Source organism: Typopeltis vanoorti, chromosome 25, assembly GCF_054136105.1.
Source record: "Typopeltis vanoorti isolate ZY-2024b chromosome 25, IOZ_Tvanoo_1.0, whole genome shotgun sequence".
Classification (NCBI taxonomy): domain Eukaryota; kingdom Metazoa; phylum Arthropoda; class Arachnida; order Uropygi; family Thelyphonidae; genus Typopeltis; species Typopeltis vanoorti.
In genome coordinates, this window is record NC_143573.1 from 12,580,919 (window position 1) to 12,604,106 (window position 23,188).

General features: G+C 36.0%; 1 protein-coding gene across 1 annotated transcript in view; it reads left to right on the plus strand.

The window, feature by feature from the left end:
* The window catches only part of LOC150092546 (uncharacterized), a 44,752-nt gene that overhangs the window by 19,256 nt on the left and 2,308 nt on the right, over positions 1 to 23,188 (plus strand). Inside the window, exon 2 of the mRNA XM_090414599.1 lies at positions 1,815 to 2,540. Coding sequence (XP_090270725.1) covers positions 2,067 to 2,540 — 474 coding nt within the window. The 5' untranslated portion in view covers positions 1,815 to 2,066. The remainder of the gene's footprint in view (positions 1 to 1,814; positions 2,541 to 23,188) is intronic.

Here is a 23,188-nt window from a genome sequence, read left to right on the forward strand (position 1 = left end):
AAACATTTAGTTGGCAATTCCTCCTCCTTCATCAAAAACTCTGAAGATTTCATCTCAAAAATAAAAAATTTGAATCTTTTAGACTCTGACAGAATGGTGAGTTTTGACATCGTATCTCTGTTTACGAATGTACCTACAGATTGGAAGTTCTGACTCTTCTTAAGGACAAGGTTTCTAAAAAAAATGTTTGCTCTTCTAACTCACTGCATAAATTCCTGCTATTTCTGCTACCAAAATAAAATATACAAACAAACTAGCAGTTTAGCTATGGGAAGCCCTCTATCCCCAGTCTTAGCTAACATTTTTCTAGAAGATTTTGAAGAGAAAGCTATTTCCTCAGCTACTTTGAAACCTAAACTGTGGTTACGCGACACTGATGACGTCTTCCTTATCTGGGGACATAGATTAGAGGAACTGCAAAACTTTCTAAACCATTTAAATAACCAACATCAGAACATTAAATTCACTTCAGAACTAGAGATTAACGGCATTCTCCCCTTCTTGGATCTGAAGATCAACCGATTACCTGACTGTCTTAAATTTTCAATTTTTCTAAAAACCACCCACACTGATAGATATTTACATGGTTCTTCTCATCACTTCCCACCTCAGAAACTGGGCATCATCTCCACCCTCGCCCATCAAGCAAAATGTCTCACTTCCACAGAAGAAGACCTTCAAACAGAGCTTAACTTCCTGAAAAACACCTTCTTAAATAATGGATATTCGTCTCATAACATCACTAAACGTTTGAGACCATGCCAATATCCTCGACAAGAAGATGATTCCAACCCTTGGTTGAATTCGAAAGAAGAATCATCGAATCAAAAGAAATAGTTCTGGACCCTTCACATTTGAACAACAATCTAAGCTACAATTTGCCTGATTCCCATAGCGCAGTAATCCAGTACTGGCGCTCTAAAATTAGCTGTTGCACACATTCAACTCATGCCAACGGTAGCACGCGGTCACCTATTCAAATATGACTGTTATTATTCTGCTTTTTATTAAGCTGGAAAGTCCACGTTTTTTACCTTGTTATTTTTATATCTTATGTTTTTTATTTCTCACCTGAGGAAGTCGGAGCATCGATGAAACTAGTCGTGATGTATTAAAGGCTTTTGTTATACTTTCTCGGGTTCTAGTCAAATTTATTTTTATAAATGTATACATCCCGAGTAAATCCTAATTTCAATAATAGGTATATATATATATATATATATATATATATATATATATATATATATATATATATAGGTACTTTCGGGGTACCATCCCAAATGTGAGAAGAGTATTCTAAGGTTCATTATTAAAAATTATGGAAACAACTACTGTGTTATAGTAAAACTTCGTGTTCAATTATCAACAATAAAAATCTTTACTGTTTTTTCATTGTATTTTAATACTTTTTAACTTTTCTGTGTGTGTATGTTAATATTTTTGGTGAGTTTGAGTAAACAAATGATGCACGATTATGTTTTCCTCTACCAATATTGTAATTTTCTGTTCAGAATGCATTATAATGTTTAAACAGTGCAGTTCTGCATAGCGCAGTTTTTTTTTGGCACCTATTAACTGCACTATGCAAGATATTACTGTGTATACAGTAATGCCTTGTAATAGATATATATGCTCCCCACACACACACACACACACACACACACACACACACACACACACAGAAGAATACAAATGTGAGTTAAGAAATCAGATTTTTGAAACTAATACAGCTGATGATGAATATAAAAAATACAAATAGAAAATGTTGTAGGATATATTGCTTTAAAATTTTCATATTTTTTTGTTCTTCCTAGGTTGGACTACTCAGAATGCTATCCCTGTCACATGGATAGATGAAAATTCTAATTCCTCTTCACATAGCCCTTCACCTTCCCCACCACCACCTCCACCTGGAGTAGATTCTCCACCACCACCTCCTCCACCTGGGGTGGATTCACCTCCTCCGCCACCACCTCCCCCCCCCACCACCTCCTCCCCCAAAAAGTCCACCACCACCACCACCAGATAGCACTGAGCTAGAAGAAGGTGAAATACCAGATATTGAAATGGACCTTGATGAATCTAATAGCTCAGAATCTTCATCATTTGGTTCTAAAGTAAATACTTCATCTGTAAAATATTCATATAAGCAAGTGCCTTCCAATAAAGCAGAATCATTGAAATCTTATACATCTGCAGAACCAACTAACAAAGGATCCTCCAGTGTGGTTTCATCAACTTCAGCTTCTACACCGGAAAAGGCTGTGGTAATTGCTAAACCTCCACAGCCTGCATCAGGATATTCACCTGCAGTATCCGTATGCGAAGGTTCTTCCTCTAATACTTCAGTGGCTGCAAGCCTGAATTCCCAAGTATCATATTCAAATAGTCATGGTGATGCTATTTCACTGACATCTGGAATTTCTTCTGTTTCTTCAGTGCCTGATGCAGGGATTAAAAGTAATATTAAAGATGCATCTCTGGGTTCAAGCACAGCTTCAGAAACATTAGTTATTGCACCTAAAAAGGAAAAGAAAAAGGTAACGCCAATGCTTACTGATACTCCTGTTATTCTCATAATTTTTGTTCATGCTTTTCTAACTTAAATGTTATAATTTTCTGTAAGTGCAATCTCAGGTAGGTGTGCAAGATGTATTGTAATAGTCTGGGTTTGGAAAATTTTGTGCTAGCTCTCCATAGTCAGGCAAATATCTCACTAGTCAAGTTTCTACCTGGGTGGAGTACTGTGATTGCCTAATATATTATAATCATGTATTCAGCCCTGGACCTGGTCAGTTTATAAGCTATTGTCAATCTTCTTCTTGCTTTTTGCTTCAACTTGTTGCATCTACTTCAGTACAGGTGGTCTGTCCATTGTTTTCTTAGTCTACCAACTGGTCTTTTCATATTTGGTTTCCTGTCTCTTGCTACTGTATCTATTCTTTTTGGATTCATTCTATTAATGTGTTTGTTCCATTCTGAACTTCTCTTTTTTATTCATTTGTTTATGGATTGTCACTGATATTATTCTTAAATCTTTTCATTTTTTCACCCTATGAAATTTTTATTTTATTAACTGTTTTTCTTTACTTAAATTAAGGGGATATTGAATCCCACATAGTTTTAAAACCGAATAAGAAACTCAAAGATTGGAATCAGAGAGTTTCTTGCCGAATATAGTAAACTATAAAGTATCGGCGGACACTAGCGTTAGCCAATGCAAGTGATCCTAGTACATAGTACATTACTGGGCAACTCGTTGCAAAGGTGGAGGAAGAAGTTCAGATCGCTATTCTTAGGTATTTTCCATAATGTAAAAACACATTTCTTAGGAAATGTATGCTGTTATTACATTATGGAGGGAGGTCACTACCCAGACCGGTTTCAGCCTTTTTTGAGGCTTCATCAGTGAGCAGCTAGACCTAATACCAAAGTGTATAGCGAAAAGAACTTATGTACTTTGCGAACGAGTTTTCCAAACAGGTGCAACCATTAAGTTACTAAAGTATAAAGAGCTAATAAGCTTCATTTCGGCAATGAAAACATTACTTAAATTAAGGGGATATTGAATCCCACATAGTTTTAAAACTGAATAAGAAACTCAAAGATTGGAATCAGAGAGTTTCTTGCCGAATATAGTAAACTATAAAGTATCGGCGGACACTAGCGTTAGCCAATGCAAGTGATCCTAGTACATACAGGGTGTTCGGGATAAATTTGACAGTTTCGTAAGGAAAAAGAAAATCTTCTTTGTATCTATTAAATTTAATGAATTGACAAAAAAAATTACAGGCAGAGTTAATTACAATACTATCAACAAGATTTACTCAAAATAACCACCATTAGCATCGATCACAGCTTCAATTCTGCTTCGGAACCTCGAACAAGCTGATGCTACAGTCTCCCTGGGAAGGGCCGCAAAAACTGTTTTAATTTTATCCATTAACTGGGCTTTTGTATTACTGGAAGTGCGATTGGTGTCTTTTTCAACTGCGCCCCATACAAAATAATCCATGGGGTTAAGGTCTGGGGAGTTTGGAGGCCAAACATTTGGACTGGTGAAGTCGTAGAAATTTTCAGACAACCATTTTTGACTTTTCCCAGAGGTGTGGCAAGGGGCCGAATCCTACTGCCATACATACGGCCTACCATTGGCTACCCTTGTTATCCAGGGCTTGACTACAGCTAGCAACTCCACGAACAAAGCCCGAATTCCAATGCCAGGGTTCTTCAACACCGGTTCCTGCAGATTTGCGAGGAATTCTGCTGTACGAACGCAATCAGATCGTCTGCTAGGGATCTTTCTTCTTGCTACATCCTCGTAGTCACCATTGCAAGTCTCTAGTTCATGCCTGATTGTTTTTACTGTATTCAGGGAGCATTGGGCAGCAGTCGTAATATCCTTATTTTGATGGCGGGCACGAATCATCATGATACAAGTTATTCTCTTCCATGATTCAGGTGGGTTCCAGCTATCCATCCTTTCTGACATCTTGTTTATGAATGAAGAAGGGTCCAAACTTTTAAATGAAGAGAAGTGTGTGTTAATACATGTAACTTACGGAAAAATATAATTAATTATAAATATGTCAAATTTATCCCAAACACCCTGTAGTACATTACTGGGCAACTCGTTGCAAAGGTGGAGGAAGAAGTTCAGATCGCTATTCTTAGGTATTTTCCATAATGTAAAAACACATTTCTTAGGAAATGTATGCTGTTATTACATTATGGAGGGCGGTCACTACCCAGACCAGTTTCAGCCTTTTTTGAGGCTTCATCAGTGAGCAGCTAGACCTAATACCAAAGTGTATAGCGAAAAGAACTTATGTACTTTGCGAACGAGTTTTCCAAACAGGTGCAACCATTAAGTTACTAAAGTATAAAGAGCTAATAAGCTTCATTTCGGCAATGAAAACATTACTTAAATTAAGGGGATATTGAATCCCACATAGTTTTAAAACCGAATAAGAAACTCAAAGATTGGAATCAGAGAGTTTCTTGCCGAATATAGTAAACTATAAAGTATCGGCGGACACTAGCGTTAGCCAATGCAAGTGATCCTAGTACATAGTACATTACTGGGCAACTCGTTGCAAAGGTGGAGGAAGAAGTTCAGATCGCTATTCTTAGGTATTTTCCATAATGTAAAAACGCATTTCTTAGGAAATGTGTTTTTACATTATGGAAATGTACTATGTACTAGGATCACTTGCATCGGCTAACGCTAGTGTCCGCCGATACTTTATAGTTTACTATATTCGGCAAGAAACTCTCTGATTCCAATCTTTGAGTTTCTTATTCGGTTTTAAAACTATGTGGGATTCAATATCCCCTTAATTTAAGTAATGTTTTCATTGCCGAAATGAAGCTTATTAGCTCTTTATACTTTAGTAACTTAATGGTTGCACCTGTTTGGAAAACTCGTTCGCAAAGTACATAAGTTCTTTTCGCTATACACTTTGGTATTAGGTCTAGCTGCTCACTGATGAAGCCTCAAAAAAGGCTGAAACCGGTCTGGGTAGTGACCTCCCTCCATAATGTAATAACAGCATACATTTCCTAAGAAATGTGTTTTTACATTATGGAAAATACCTAAGAATAGCGATCTGAACTTCTTCCTCCACCTTTGCAACGAGTTGCCCAGTAATGTACTATGTACTAGGATCACTTGCATTGGCTAACGCTAGTGTCCGCCGATACTTTATAGTTTACTATATTCGGCAAGAAACTCTCTGATTCCAATCTTTGAGTTTCTTATTCGGTTTTAAAACTATGTGGGATTCAATATCCCCTTAATTTAAGTAATGTTTTCATTGCCGAAATGAAGCTTATTAGCTCTTTATACTTTAGTGTTTTTCTTTATTTTCATTTCACATGTATTTGTTGTATTTTTGGTGTTTTTTCTATTCTTGTTTCACTTGCATAAGTCAGTATTGGTTGGACTACTGATTTACATATTCTTACTTTTGTTATCTTTGTTTTTCCATATTGTTGAATTTAGTCATCATGATATTTTATTAGCCTTCTTTTACTTTGTTTTTGTTTCTACTTATTTCTTTTACTTCATGCTGTGTTATGTTTTCAGTGTAGTTATTCCTAGGTATTTAAATTTCATTACCTGTTCCAGTATTTTTCCATTTAGTTCTACTTTACATGTTATTGGTTCTTTTGCAGTTACCATTATTTTTGATTTTTCTGTTTGGTATATTCATGTTAAAACTGTTGCATATCTGTTGCTTTTGGATTTGAATAATCACTCATAGAAATTGTGCAAAGTCAAGTGAAACCATACAGATGCTTTAGTTAATGCTATGGCTAATTTGACACTAACTACCAATGTTGAAGCAAATATGTTAACTACTTAGATTGTATTATCTGTCAGTGAATTAAAAACTCTTGCATTTTATCAGTGACACATGCCCATTTATTATTTATTGATACAAGATCATTGTCACATGCAGGGCGGGCATGCGGGCGCCGCTATGATGGGGGCGCCTCTGCCAGGGAACGGTTCATAAGTTAATTTTTAAGAAACAAAATTTTTATCATAAAAACAAAATAATTCTTAGAATGATCAATATTAAAATAAATGAAGCCGTATACACTGAATAAAAATTTTTTTAAAAATGTATATTGCCGCCTCCTTGATCAGTCGGCTGTTTACAATTTTGCAGCTAGACCAGGCTAAATGCTTGCCTGCAGAATGTTGTGTCTACTGCAGTCAAGCATTTAGCCTGCTCCAGCTGCAAAAAAAAATTATGGAAAATCAAAGTGAAACAATGAACAGTTTTTATGCTCAGAAATGAATTTTCATACAAAACATTTGTTGCTAGTTAACCAGTCATATGGTAAGCATCTCAGTAGGCTACTGACAGTAGAGCACTATTATTTCGTCTCTGTGTCGTGTTGTGTAATAATTTCTTGTGGGTATAAAATAGAAACGGAATCAAAAATTTAAAAAAAAGTTATCCAGTGCACAAAATCATAAGCGTCACGCTGCGAAAGAAGCAGATATTAAGAAACAAACTGGGGCTCTTAATAAATTTGTTAAAATATTAAAATATTCTGATGCAGATTGTAACCAACTCGATACATCAGAAATCGGAGTTGAAGAACCATGCACATCTTCCAATTTGCATGAAGGTACTATTGCAACTATTGAACAAGATAATTGAACATGATTTAAGTGAAAAATAGTTAGGATTTAGTCAACTACAACAAGATTTAGTTGTAGTTGACCACGAAACTAACAATGTGTTAGTCTCCGTGAATTTAGAAGATCCAGGTGAACGGGGAAATATTGATGAAAAATTCCGAGTTGTTAATTGAAATGGGGCTGTTCAAAATAAAAATATAATATATCCCAGAGATACATATGGTCATAAATTTGGTGACACGTATTATAATAGAAAAATGGAAAACGGGAGCTCGTGCCAAGAACATGGCTCATTTATTCCGAAACTTTAAATTCTGTTTTTTGCTTTTATTGCAAACTTGTCGCACCTACTGAATCAACCGAATCACCCACTGAGTCTTCTAGAAGATTATAACGATTGGAGAAATGTAATTACAACTTTGCATTTACATGAGACTAGTTTAACTCACATGAAAAATTTCTTAAAATGGAAGGAACTTGATAAAAATTTAAAAAAACAAAACTACTATTGATTTCCAGGCTCAAAGCATGTATGAAATGGAAAAGAAACTTTGGACGAGTGTTTTAGAACGCTTGATTGAAATTATAAAATTCCTTGGTAGCCGAAATTTAGCTTTTCGCGGATCATCTGATAAATTATATGAAAGAAATAACAGCATTTTTTTAAAATTAGTCTAACTGTTTGGGAAGTTTGATCCCGTTATGGAAAATCATGTTGAAAGGGCCCTACAACGAAACAATAGACTACACTATTTGAGTAAAGACAGTCAAAATGAAATATTGGAAATTTTAATTCTTGTAGAGAGGCTTATACGCTGGTTAGACATGATAACTAATAATTAAGGAATTGACAGCGTAGACTAGAAATATAAATGAAATAAACTTTAATATATACTTTCCAATATTTTGGCAAACGTCACGTTGCCATCTTCTTGGGAACTTAATACAAACACAAGTGCACGTAAGTACTACATAACAGCAAATGAGAACAGAAGCTAGGAAGCTACCGTTTTCCTAAAGTCCTGATGGTTCCCCCTGGCGGGCTATGTTGGCAGTTCTTGGCCTTTGGGCTGAAGTTCTGATAAATGTTTCCCAAATTTGGGGCAGTCTCATGCATTCAAATTTGTTGAGGTTTGGCATGTTCCTAGGGGCTGAGGCTGATTCCATGAATAGTCTTTCATATTTGAACTTGCTGCGATGTATTACTGTGGCTTTCTTCCATCTTATTCTGTGGCGAGTATCCAGAGCGTGGTCTGCAAGTCCAGAGTGGCTGTACTAGTGAAATCGGATGTAATCCTTGTGTTCTGAGATTCTGATATTTGCTGTCCTGCCTGTTTGGCCAAAGTAGGATAATTTACAGCTGCAAGGGACCTGTGTTGTGTCCCATTTTACGATTCTTATTCTATCTAGTAATTTCCTCTTATCTATGTTCTTCTATTATCTACGCACGAGATATCTCCAAAATTTTTTCTAATACTTAAGTTATTCCTCCTCTTAGTACCCCTAATATTTGTATTTATACTGCTCCTTTTGGGATATTTAGTTTGAGATATTATATACAAAAACAAGGAGAAAGAACTCAAATATGTCTGAAAGTGTAAGTATGTTGCAGTCGTGACACTTTATCTCGTTTCTTAACATTAATTTCCTGCGTGATTAGGTTCGTATTTTTCAAGTGGTGCATTGGACAGCAATTTCAGACAACTCTATTATCATTGAACAAAGGTTTATTAAATTCCTTAACATGGTACAATTCAAATTTTGTGATTACTCAATTTAATGCTAAACTAAATACTTACAAACTAACATTAGCTTATTACAAGTAATTAGGCTATGATCCTATAATGAGTATTACGATCATGCCACCATAACAATTCAACACATAAATTCACTTGACATGGACAAATAAGATTAATTTACACTATTTAACTATTCAAACTTAAGTAGATTAACTAAACCATTTACTGCACTAACACATATCTAGTATTACGATCATGCCACCATACACTTTCAGCACATAAATTCACTTGACATGGACAAATAAGATTGATTCACACTATTTAACTATTCAAACTTAAGTAGATTAACTAAACCCTTTTCTGCACTAACACACAACTATGACATTTTAACTTTCCAATACATTACAATAGACATGCAAAATTCACAGGACACTTAATTATTCACATAACATTAACACTAGCCAGCTTACTTTTAATATATTCTGTCAGATACTAAAGTCCTAGTATAAATTTTCCTTGGTTACTTTAACAGTTCTGTATTAGAATAATGATACTTATCACAGACACATTTTAGTTAACATTAGATATATTTTACAGTACCTTTCTTTCTTGGGGTTTTCATATGGATCTTTACCTTTTTCTGATTGAATTATCTTGATATAACCTCACCGATAATCTGCTTCTCCTACGTTCTTTTTGGGATTGAACTAGGCTCATGCTGGCTTAACTTTTCGTAACTCCGAACACACTCTGAATCATCTATATATCGGCTGTGCAACTCACCACGTGGACATTGATTTCTTTGCTTCTTTCCCCTTCTCGTAGTTGTCACTGAAGTCGAAACACAAAGAATATGCTTTCTTTTCCTCGACTATATGGCATTCTTCGCTTCTCACATAGGAAATATGGAATCGAAATCCCGCTCACCTTTGTTTCCGTGTTGTGACGTCGGAGATATAACTCCAATCTCGCCATTCAGGAAAACACCGTGAAATCCCTACGAAAGAGCTCGCGAAGGGCTCCCTTGGAACAGAATCAAAACCAAAACCAAAAAAGCCTTGTGTGTGTGGGGGGGGGGTTTCCAACCCTTTTATACCTGCTCTCCTAACGGCACTTTTTTTAACTTCTTTTCTCCGCCCCCTACTTGTTTTTACTTCACCGACCAATTAGGGTGGCGTTTTTCTGCCAAACGTCCTTTGATCGGCAAGCCCGTAACGATGTCTCAATCCGGGAATTGACCCTAAGCGATTTTCTGTTATTTTTCTTGTGCTAGCCGCTAACTTAATCCCCTTTCAAATTTTTTCTATGAATTTACTTAATAACTTAATCTCTAGCCTCTCACATACCATTTCTTATGACTAATCCTTTTCTGTCTTATTTAGTTAAATCTTCTCTTTTAAATCATATCACAATATTAATATATTCTTTCTTTTGTTAATTAGTTTAACAAACACCTTTATTTTTTTAATTTTATATATTTTTTTAGATGCAAGAATCTTTCTTTTTCTTTTAATTAATTCAACTATTATCTTTTATGCAGGGTTTTTAATTTATTTTATTTATTCTTCATGTTACACCATGATAGCTGAGAATTCTATATTCTTAAGATATTAGGGTGTAACAAAGGTCTCCCCTTTAGACAAAAAAAATTTCTTTAAGAGAAATTTTTTATTTTTGAAGTGTTCCACTTTCCTCTTATATACGGGGTTACCCCCCCTTTTTTTTGTACTTTCCTTCCCCTTTTCCTTTTTTTTTTTTTTTTTTTTTTTTTTTGTATTCATTATCCATATACTTAATATACATAACTGATGTACTTAATTTCTTTGGTTCTTATTTCTCTTCCCTTTTCTAGTCTTGCAAAAATTTACCTCTGATTTAACCTTAACTACTTGTGATTTCCTTTCACAGACTACCTCCTCATGTGATGATTTCTTCACTTTATTTACAGGGGACTCACGATTCCTCTCTTGAGACTCATTTCTCTCTTCCTTCTTCCTTAAGTAACTCTGGAATTTTTTCTTTCCTTGTAAATTGTCTCCTTCCCAATAAGTATATTTCTTTCCTCATGTAATCACATTTAAAGTCATACCTTGATAGGAAATCTCTGCCTAGGATCAGCTTGGTGTGTGGAAGAGAGGATCCTGGTAGGATCAAAAACTCCTGCCAAACACATAATTTGAACTCAGGCAGATATAACTTTAGATTCACAGACCGAGAAGCACGAGTCATGGAAGTTGTGACACCTGACACTCTAACTCGTTGTTTAATGTTAGTGATATTATCCTTGGCATGAGGTTCTATTAATTTAAAGTAATCCTCCGATATGATGGATGCTTGGGCCCCAGTGTCTAGCAAAGCATTGCAGTATTTTCCATATGCACTGGCCTTCACTTCTATCTCATAAGGTTGCTCCTTTCTTCCATGTTCCTTTTTCCATATTCTGTTAGTATACGTATGTGAATCTGAGTCTCTGACATGAACTCTACCAAAGCGCTTCTTGTTGAAGTAACAGTTTTGAGCAAAATGTCCGAGTTTGTTACAACTGAAACATCTTGGGGGCTCTCTGCCTCTTTGGTCATTAATTCGCCCTTGATTTTGAGAAATAACTGTCTCTTGTTGTGGTTCGACTTCGGATAGTCTCTGCATAACTGAGTCTAATCTATCTAGAGAGGGTCTTTGCAGACGCTCAACTTCCTGTTTAACCAACTTAGTGGTTTCCTCAGTTCTGCTACAATTAGGCTCTGGGGTTCTTACAGATAACGTTCCTAATTGTCTCATTACCTCATCTAACCTATCCATAATGGGTTTTTGGAGTATTTCTATCTCTTGTTTTACAATAACCCTGATTATATCTGAATCATTATAAGACTCTGTCAAATTGTTTATCTCTTGCTTATTGTCCCTTTCTAGTCTCTCTCTTGTTCTTGATCTTTCTCTCCTTTCCTTACTCTGTATATCATGTCTTTGCTCCTTTTCAGAATTTCCCTTCTCTTCAATTATATTTACTGACCCATGAACATGTGTGGGACGAAGGTCTCCGAGCAATTGTTCGCGTTCTTTTACAGCATCGTAACATACTCTTAAATTGGATAATTTCTTATCGAATGCTGTCTCCTTCGATTCAGGTTTGACTCCCTGTCTGAATTGTTGGAAAATGTCCCAGTCCAAGTGAGGCTTTACTTCACTAAGGACACTTAGGGTACTAGCTATCGTCAGTAACCTGTTATGGAACTCAGCCACACTTTCCTTTTCCTTCTGAGAGCACCTCTGGAGCTTCCATAAGTTAAGTCCTAAGCTTCCCAGTTTTGAGAACTCAGAAATTAGGACCGTCTTAAATCGGGAGTAATCCAGGGTTTCCTTGAGAATGGGTGAAGAATACAGGAAAGCTTTAGCCTTTCCCACCAATTTACCTCGGAGTAGGACTAGCAACTGAAAATCAGTCCATCCTCCAACAACTCTTCTAAGCTCTTCTATGTAACTAAAAAAATTTAGGACGTCATCAGTCTCCTCGCCCGAAAATTGTGGGAACACCTGCTGTGGGTTAATATAACGAAAGAATTCCCTGTTATCCATGCCTAAATTACTGGAGGGTTCAGTCATACTTGCATCCAATTTACACTAAATTACTCACTAAAATTCTCAACAAAACTTAACTAAACTTCTACCTCTTAGTCGTCTGATCTGCTACCAAAAGCAACTTGTTATAAATAGCTTGTAATTAAGATTTAATTAGCTAAACTATATCCTGCTGACTGCACCATTTATGTTGTGACTTATTCTTCTTATTCTATTCTATTAACTTTCTTATACTTTATATCCTACCGGCTGCGCCATTTATGTTGTTTACACCAGGTAGGTCTAGGGGGAGTAATTGGTCTTTAGTGGAGCAGATAAGGGATGCTAATTTTCTATATGGTCTGTAACAAGTAATCAAGTCATGTTTTTTTAAGATTTTGTTGATTTTTTCCAAGGTGCCTCAGATATAGGGAATGGTGATGGATTTAGAGTAATCTTTTTTGTGAAGTGGGGGGGGGGAGGTGGTTTGTGGATAACTGGTTTAAGTATTTTTTGGATTTTTTTCCGGGGGTAGCCATTGGCTGAGAAAGTGTCACGGATGTGATTTAGTTTGGTGGTTAGGGCTTGATCATTTGAACAGATTATTTTTGCCCTGTTGAGTAGTATCTTAATAACTCCATATTGTTGTGAGGAGGGGTGATGGGATTGTTGGTGAATGTATCTGCCTGTATGGGTGGGTTTTCTATAAACTGAGAAAACCAAAGTTCCATCAGGTTGGCAGGTGACTAGTGTGTCTAGGAAGGGGAGGTTATTGTTTTTCTCTTTTTCCAGGGTGAACTTGATTCTAGGGTGTTGGTTGTTTAAGTGTGTTAGGAAGGAGAGGAGTGAATCCGGGCCATGTGGCCAAATAGCGAAGCCATATGGTAGGCTTTTGTGGGGCTGAGTTTAAGGCTTTCTCTTCAAAAGTCTCCGTAAAGAAGTTGGCCAAGGGTGGGGAAAGTAGTGAACCCATAGCTCTCCCCTCTATCTGTTTATAGAATTTTTCCTGCCAAACGAAATAGCCTGAGTTCATTGTAAACTGAAATAAGGCTGAAATATTGGGAGGAAATTTAACTCTGATTAGCTCTAAGGTTTCTTTGAGGGGGACATTTGTGAATAAGGAGGAGACATCAAAACTGACCATTATGTCAGTGTGTTTGAGTGTAAGGTTTTCTATTCTGGCTTTGAAGTTGGCTGAGTTTTTTATGTGTGATGGTGTGTTGCCAGTATAGTGTGAGAGTGCTTTGGCTAAATGTTTGGCTAGTTTGTAAGTGGGGGAATTAATGCCATCCACTATGCAGCGTAATGGCACATTTTCTTTATGTATTTTTGGGAGCCCATATATGCGGGGGGGGGGGGGGTCTAGAGTTATATGGTTTTAGTCTGTTGGTAATCTCCACAGGCCAAGAAGTGACCTTAACACGTTCATTGCCAAGCTGAAAATTGGAATTTCATGTGGTGGCCAAATTTTTTTTATTTTTTTATTTAGTTTTTATTGTGCTCAAAATAAGTTAAATATATTATTTATATGCTTTTATTATTATGTACATAGGATTTATGTACTCTAAATATCTATTACGCAATATCGCGTGATATGTAATTCGGTCAAATAAGTTATATATTTTACAAATAAAAAACATTTAAATATAATAATTATAACTTTAATTATCAGTCTTCTATAATCACATAGAATTTTTAAAAATAACGTACAAATAGAAAAAAATAATTATCAAAAATCAACATTTATAGGGAACTTACTAAAAAAAAAAACAAAAACAATACTCAAAATAAATAAAAACCAAACTTCAAGCACGCTAAATCAACGAATAACTAAACAAAATCATCGCGTCGTCGCCTTGCCCGAACGCCACCACTGTGCGCACTGGCTAACATAAACAATAGACAATGGCTGGCGGCCATCCCCACTCCACGGAAGTCGATCCCTTCCCTAATGGCCAATATAAATATTACGAGCCGTTTCGCTGTGGCCACTATACTATTCCGCCTAGAAACTTGGTAGCGACGTCCACGCGATAACGCGTGATCGGCCACCCGGTGAGAACTCGTATCACGCGATATTGTGTGATTGACAATGAACGGGTTAAGGATCCTATGGAGTTTTCTAATTTGAGAGTTGGTGGGATTGTATTCAATAGGGAGGTAAGTGGCTCGATCTAATAGTAATGCCTTAAGCTTACCTGTGTAGTCATTAAAATTGAGTACCACAGTGGCGTTCCCCTTATCCTCTTTGGTGATAACTGTTTCTTTGTTTTTCTTCAATTCTTGTAGTGACTTGTATTCACTAATAGATATGTTGGGTTTTGGAGGTTTTGCTTAGCAAGCAAAAGTTTTGCACACCAAGTTCAAATATGAAAGACAATTCATGGAATCTGCCTCACTCCTTAGGAACATGCCAAACCTCAACAAATTTGGATGCATGAGACTGCCCCAAATTTGGGAAACATTTATCAGAAGAACTTCAGCCCAAAGGCCAAGAAACTACCAATATAGCCCGCCGGTGACCATCAGGACTTCAGGAAAACGGTAGCTTCCTAGCTTCTGTTCTCATTTGCTGTTATGTAGTACTTACGTGCACTTGTCTTTGTATTAGGTTCCCAAGAAGATGGCAACGTAACGTTTGCCGAAATGTCGGAAAGTATATATTAAAGTTTATTTAATTTATATTTCTAGTCTATGATGTCAATTCCTTAATTATTAGTTATCATTGGAAACTTTAAGTAACACAATCAGGGATACAATTTTATTATCAATTCTAAAATCTAAATATTATTCCATAATTTTAGACTGCACACCTCATGCAAGTTAAAACAGTACAAATGACCATTGTTATTCGCTTTGTTTCCTGTGACAATGGAATTGTCAAGATCAGGGAAAGCGTTTCAGGTTTTGCAGATATATCAGATTCCACAGGACGTGGTTTATGTGCAACAATAATGGAACAAATGGAACATTACCATTGAAGACATGCGAGGTCAAGGGTATGACAATGGGGCAAATATGGGCTCCAAAATTTGCTTTTGAACAAAAATCCTCTAGCTTTTACGTGCCATGTTCTGTTCATACTCTAAATTTAATAATTAATGATGCAGCCAAAGTGAATGCAGATGCAATTATTCAAGAAATATACAATTCTTTTCATTCTCTTACAAACGTTGGGCAATCCTTTTAAAGTTCGTAAAAAATTAACATTGAAACAGCCATCAGAAACATGATGGGATAGTAAAATTAATGCAATCTGCCCTCTACGATATCAGTTAGGAGAAATTTATGATGCACATTTTGAAATTTTAAATAATGAAAATTTTAATAAAGAAACTCAACAAGAAGCACAAACATTATGTAGCACATAATGTTTGTGCTTCATGTTGAATTTCTTTAATTTTATTTATTTTACAAATTTATTTGCTCTCTTATAGCTTGGTATGATTTACTTAACAGAATAAACCCTGTGAGTAAAATGCTTCAAGACAAAAATATGAACATTACACTTGCGAAAACTTAAAAATATTCATACAAGAGTAACGATCAGATACAAATTTTAAAGAAGTTCTAAAAACGGCAAAATAACTGAGTGAAGAGGTGGATGGAGAACAAGAATTTAAAACTGGTACGGAAGTTCGACGACGAAAGAAGACACGGCAATTTGACTACGAGCATCATGATGAAACGCCACAATCACCAGAAGATAAATTTAGAGTGAATGTGTTTTATACACTTCTAGACGTTGCAGTGTGCTCGTTAATAGAACATTTTGAACAACTAAAAGATATGATAATTTCAATTTCTTGTATAGATTGCTACAAATTAATAACGAAGATTTACGAAAAATTTGTGACGATTTAGAGATTCTCTTGAAGGACTGCGAAAATAAAAATGTAAATGCAATAGAACTATATGACAAGTTATGTGCTTTCCGGGATATTTTTCGGATGGATAATTTAAATATTCAAAAGCCTTTTCGATATTCTTAATTTTATTGTGTCCAATAATTTATCTTTCCCTAACTTTTCAATTGCTTTAAGAATACTATTAACCTTAACTGTTAGTGTAGCAAGCGATGAACGTTCCTTTTCCAAGTTGAAATTGATTAAAACCTACTTAAGAACAAGTATGTCACAAAAAAGGCTTGTTAGTTTGGCATTAATAGCTATTGAAAATGATATATGTGTAGAATTAGACATTAAGACCATTATTTCTAATTTTGTGAATATGAAATCAAAAACCTTAAAATTTTAATAAAAAAAATTTCGAGTATATTTATGTAATTTAATTTATTTTCTTTTATTCTGTAAAGATATTATTTTTTGAATACTTATATTAAATGTTCTAATTATTTCTGAATTATTTTATTATTTTCTCATCTATCTTGAGTTTCTTTTAATTTCCTAAAAGATAGTTCCACTTATAAAAAATTATTACAAGTTACTAAGAATTTAGTAACTTGTAAAATGCAAGAATTTTTTAAACTTTAGTTCAAATAAATTTTAACTTTAATCAAAATTTATTTTAATTTTGTTAGTGATTCGGATCAGTGGGAAGGCTATAATCCCTGTATCATTATATTCAACGATTAAAGTGAAGTGGCTTTATCAAAATTTGCTTTAACTTTTGAATTTTTTAATATACGGGTTTTTAACGATTATCCTGCCTAGTCAACACTCCCAGTTCGTTACATTTAGCGAACCAACGTGTGGCTGTTCTGTCAAAATTTATTTAAGAAATTTCAAATAATTAAAATTTTTATTATCGTAAAAGAACCACACACTCCCGGATCGTTACAGGGGTGCTTAGATAGAAATTGCATGCAGGCATCAAAGACCCTAGCGCCAGCTCTGGTCACATGTTTGTTTTCTAACACTTATAGTATGTCTAGAATCACTTTTATGGGGAAAAAAGTGATTCTAGGCAAACAATTTCTTCTACTCCTGTTAAATCTTCTTCTTAATGTCTTTTTTCCTTCCAGAGAGAATAAACAAGACTATTTAGTCCTAATTTTTTGCATATCAGTAGGCAGATAGCTACCACCATCTTGTTTCAAAGATCTAGTAACAAACATGGGATTTGGTTTCAATTCTGGTCATCCTCTCCAGTGGCTGACTAGAGAGGATGATTGGAATTGAAGAGTTCCTTGTTGAGGAGGAACTGTTAATCACAGATGACTGAAGCTCAAAGAAATCTCATCAAGGTTGGGGCTTTTTATAACAACTATCTTTTGCATCATTTATGAGAAGTTTCACATGACAAAGGTCAGAGCAGGATGGGTGCACAGACTTCTCTCTTTAATTCAGAAGGAGCATTGTGTGACCTGTAAGTTTTTAGAGCTTTGCCAAGGGAATCAGAGAGAGAGAGAGAAGTGCTGGAATCCGGTCACCAAGAATGAAACCATGATCCTTTATTATAATCCTCTTTCCAAAAGGGAACTCATGGAGCGATGCAAACCAGACAAAGCACTGCCGAGCAAAGTCAAGGTCACTCAGTCCACCAAAAAGATTGTGGCAACAATATTTTGGGATTGCCAGGGAATTCTGCACGTCGTGAATACAGAATATTGTTTCACTCCTGCACAAACTGCATGACGCCATAAAGGAGAAGAGATGAGGAATGCTGAGTCATGGTGGTCTTCTGCTTCACAGAAATGTTCCAGTCCATGCAGCTATTGTTGCAAAAGCTGTAACGAAACTTTCAGGAGATTGAACACCAATCGTGCAGCCCAGATCTAACACCCAGTGACTGTTATCTCTTCTTGAAACTGAAGACCTTCAAGGAAGAAAATTTACAGATGACAGTGAAAAATGCAGTTTTAGGCCATTTTGCTGACAAAAGTACAGATACAGAAATGTTAATTCAAAGATGTGAAAAGTGTATTGAAGTAAAAGGAGATTATGTTGAAAAATGACACAGTTGTTCTCTTTTTTTAACCTCTAAAAGTTAGTCAGGCCGGAAACTTATGGAACCACCCTCATAGAAGTTGGTTAACATGCATGGTTCGGTTAATTGAAGGTTAGACAAATGGTATTTTATTGTATTACATACATTATTACCCCCACACTGTCCACAGAATTGCATGAGCCTCGTTCTTCTTCTTTTAGCAGTGTTATGCACAGCTAACATTCATGTGTTTATCAGTAGAAAGAGAGTTGTCTAACTGTATGGGTTAGCATGCAGTAGGGAGATTATGAGAACTGTGTTGCTGTAATAGCACTTCGCATTGTTGGAATACAGCCACTTTTTAGTTTCAGCATGCTGAAAACACTCTGGTTCAGTAGGATGTTTTGTGTATCAGACTAATAATCAATATAACGATACAGATGATGTATATTACCATCAAAGAACAGGTTGACCATGCTGCATTAGGATGCAGCATCTTGTGAGGGCTGTGAAGGCATGCCTCTGCCGTAATCCTGTGAGAATGCAGAAAGTGATGTCACGAGAGATGAACATTTCACAGAGAATGATGTCACATGTACTAACTGATAATCTGCAAGCCTATCATTGTTTCTACTGGACACTTCCTAATACCACAACTTATGTGGCAGAGGATGAAAAAATCAAAGGCACTTCTCCAGCAGTGTGCGAATAACAGACATAGAGATTCTTCACAAATTAGAAGATCTCACCATTGAAGAGTTATTTAACTGCCAAAATGATCATATATATACCCCAAAAGGTTTCACATCATGTGCCATGGTACCCAGGATTCAGAGAGGTCATCACTCCTTCATCAGTGATGGTTGGGGAATGGGGGAGGGACATATCAGGGCAGTATCCAAGTTGCATTTCTGCAAGAAAGGGGGGGGGGGATCAAAACTTCTGCCACTGTGCTGGAACCTGTGTTATGGCCCCTGAACAATGCCTTGTGTCACAGTATGCAGTGGATCTTCCAACAGGACTCATCCCCTGTACACAAGGTAAGGACCACACAACGGTGGTTGGAGGTGAATGTGCCCTGAAAGTTGTGATCTGAATCCATTGGACTTCAAATTGTGGTCAGAGCATAACCTGCAAGAAACAACACCCCAGCATTGCCAGCCTGAAGGTGAATTTGGAACGAGCAGTGACAGCATTTCTGTTGGATGTTGTGCATGCTACTGTTGATATATAACCTCATGGACTTCAAACCTGCATGAAGACAAAAGGAGGATTTCAAATGAGTGCTGCTATATGCATGTTATACATGTGGTTTGTATGTGCTGAAAGCTGTAAATGATTTACTGATAGATTAAAGGTTTATTCACTGTTAAAGTTGTAACAGCATTTATGGCTAGACTATGTATACATGAACCTGGTTGCATTTGGTTTTATAGTTAAGAATTATTACTTCTATTACTAATAATGCTAACTTAATTTCTGCAGCAAATGTTTTATTATCCATTTCACTTCTTAATATTGTAAAAATTGTCTTCATAGCTGATTATCTGATGATTCTATCTGAAAGGCTCTCTGTCTCTCCTGCATGCATGTGCACACACACACACACATGTGAAATCTCTACATATTGCTAACTAGAATGACCTGGTTAGTCTAAAGAAAAGTGAAATCCTAAGGACTCCCATTTCTCTACTGTCACTCTTTGATAAAGATTAGAGTTCCACATTGAACCTTGTCGGTATTGATGGAATTTTGTCAAAATTCCATTCAATACTGTTTTTTTTCTTTCACACACTCATGCCTGATGTCCAAATGGTATACATAGCTTTTAATGGTGATTGCTCGTAGTCGACTTGTCTTGCAGCCAGAATGTTTCCATTTATAAGTGGGAGTTGTAGTAGATAAAAATATTTGATACAAATGTATTTCTCTTTGTTGTATAACATCTCGTGGTAAAGTGCTTCTTGTTCTTTTCATAAGTGATAGGTAGCAGGGCTTTCGTTTTTTTTTTGCTTTAACCTAGATTTTAATTTGCAAAACAAACATGATGCACTTTATAAAAAAAATTTTGTAAATTGGAATTTTGGAAATCAGAATTCATTGAGGCTGAGCTTTATGATCTCATCTCTTCTTTCTTCTTGGTGCTAAGGTAAGAGAAAAGTGGACCTTGTAAGCTTTGTGTATACTGCTCTTGATTTTATGTGTACTAATTTCACTTTGCTGTAATTTTCTGCTCCAAACTGGGTATCACTTAGTTATTTCATGAACATTCTAAGAAGTCTTCATGTAATTCCAGGGAGAGAACTGATTTGCCAGGATGTCATTTTACACAAGAGATTAGACCCATACACAAGAGATTAGACGACCTATAATATATTAGTAATGTGGATGAGCAAGAAGGAACTTGTTTACATTTAGTTTTAAGAGCTATAGTTTGTGTTCTTTGGGAAACATAACACGGGAGAGTGGTCCAGAGGACTTCTGTTGAAGAGATGGACTAGGAGAAATTTATTCTTTGGAGTTGAACTGTGATGGAGTGTTAAGCAGTTGTTGAATATATTTCAGTGGATTTAACAGAGGGTAGGAGAATTGTTTAAGCTAGTTCAGATGAACACTTGCCGTGGAAGTATTTGTAGAAAATGTAAGTAGTGGAAACTGAACATCTCTATGAGAGGACAGAGAAAATTGGTAAGAGATGGGTCATTAATCAACCTAATTGCTCTCCTCTGTATTGAGTTAGGTATTTTTTGGGAGTTATGGGCACCACCCATTAAAAACAGTATTGATTGGTTGGGCAGATTTGTAATTTACGTAGGGTTAATATCTGTTCTGAGTAAAACACTTTGAGTGAAAGGAAGGTTGAGGAAACAAAAGTTTTTGGCAAGAGAAGAAATACCAAGGAGAGAGAGAGAGAGATCTTCTCTAAAAAAAAAATTGGGTGTTGTCAAGAGTAAGACTTGAAGTAAAAGGTTCTTTATATTGGGAGATGGGGCAGAATTGTTTTGCTAGCATCAAAACTGACAAGGTTATCTGGACTCCATCGAAGGTTTGTCAAATGAGAATTGTAATGTGTTCAGTTTGCAGTTAACTGGAATAGGTCATTGTTATAAATACGAAGAAGAGGGTGGATGAAACAATAGATCCTTGTGGATCCCAGAATTAGTTACATAGTTTGAAGATAAGGAACCTCCATCATTATGCATAGCATGCATCCAGTAAGAAAGCTGGCAGTCCAGTTGCAGAAGTCATAGGATAGACCAAATGATCGGAGCTTGCTTAATAGACCCTACGAAAACCCTTGGAGATAAGAAATCACCCAAGACTCACCAACTGTATTTGTCCAAAGATGCATGACACTGTTAAGAACATTAAAGATACCATGAAATTATATTCCTTAGTTTTAATCCTTTAGCCAAGGAAACAAAACCGTGTTTTGTGCTTTGAATATTTTTAACATGCAAAATTTGATGTCTAAGTTACTTGTATATAGAGGCTAATGACTCCACATCACTTGCCTTAATATGTATCCCATAATGCAAAGTACACATCCTTTTAGATGTATGAAATGCTATGCATAATAGGAAAGGCCACTACCCAGCCTTTCAACATGCTGGTAAGAAGAATCCCTGTTGATTGAAAGTGGTAGAATCTACATAATGAGTACATTTATTACTCTGATGCCTTCTGGGTAGCATAGAAGTTGAGTGTTGATAGTTCTCCATTACTTTAGAGAGATTGAGTAAGAGAAATTGGGCAGTAGTCCGAAGGTAAAGATCTGTCACTCCTCGTAGTTGTATGTAGGCTAATTTTCAGGTTGAATGGTTGCAATCTGTAGAATATGAAAATGTAAAATCAACACTGAATGGGAGTTGATTCTAGAGATATGCTGTCAGGACCAGGAGAGTATCGGTGTGACAAATGTTTGGGGGCATTTGTTGTAGTACATACATTAATTTGATAAGAAGTCAGGAGGTTGGCTTTTTCTGTGTGTGTCACTGCAATTGAGCCATCATCACATTCAGATGGTTCATTTGTGGTGGAAGCGGTGTTGGACAGAGTATATAAGAAGTCTTCTGAGAGTGAGAGTGAATGCCAGTTGTGTGAGGTAAATGAAATGCTGATCCCAGAGTGGAGAATTGTCAGCAAGATTGTTGATGAAAGTGTAATATTGAAAGGTCAAGGGAATAAAAAGGGTGTCATGAAGGAAATATCGCACTTACATGTAGCCATTCACAAGGATAAAGCATGAGCCTGAATGATTACAGAAATGACAGGCTACTGGTAGAACTGAGAAGAGTGTGGGATAAGAAAAAGGAACATATGACGAAGTGAGAAAAGAACAAGAGAGAGTTTTTCTTTCTATTTTTTATGGTGATTCTGTAATAAGAGGATTTGATATCACTAAATCTTGTTTTCCTGGTGCAGAAATTTAGATTATTAGTAGATTGCTTGGATGAAAGAGTTGATTATTTTGACAGATACAAATGATTTGAAAGGTGAAAAGTATGATGTGAGAAAGGATATGAAGGAGTTATTAAAAGAAGAGTGACAGAGTAAACGTATAGAATGGCTTAGGTGTTAATTATTCATAATAGCACTTCACGGTATAAACAACACCAAGAAAGTAAAAAAAAAAATAATAATTTAGCGATCTTGTGAGCTTCGTAATCAAATTAGCTTATGCCTTTTATTCCCTTTATAGGGAATAGGTGAGGCCTTCTAACACTATCTAGATTTTGGAAACTTAGTGGGCACTTCAATCTCCATCGGTAGCTAATCAGAGATAGCTGGCCATAGACTATCACTAATTATAAGCTGCAACCATTAAAGAACTTGGCAAACAAGT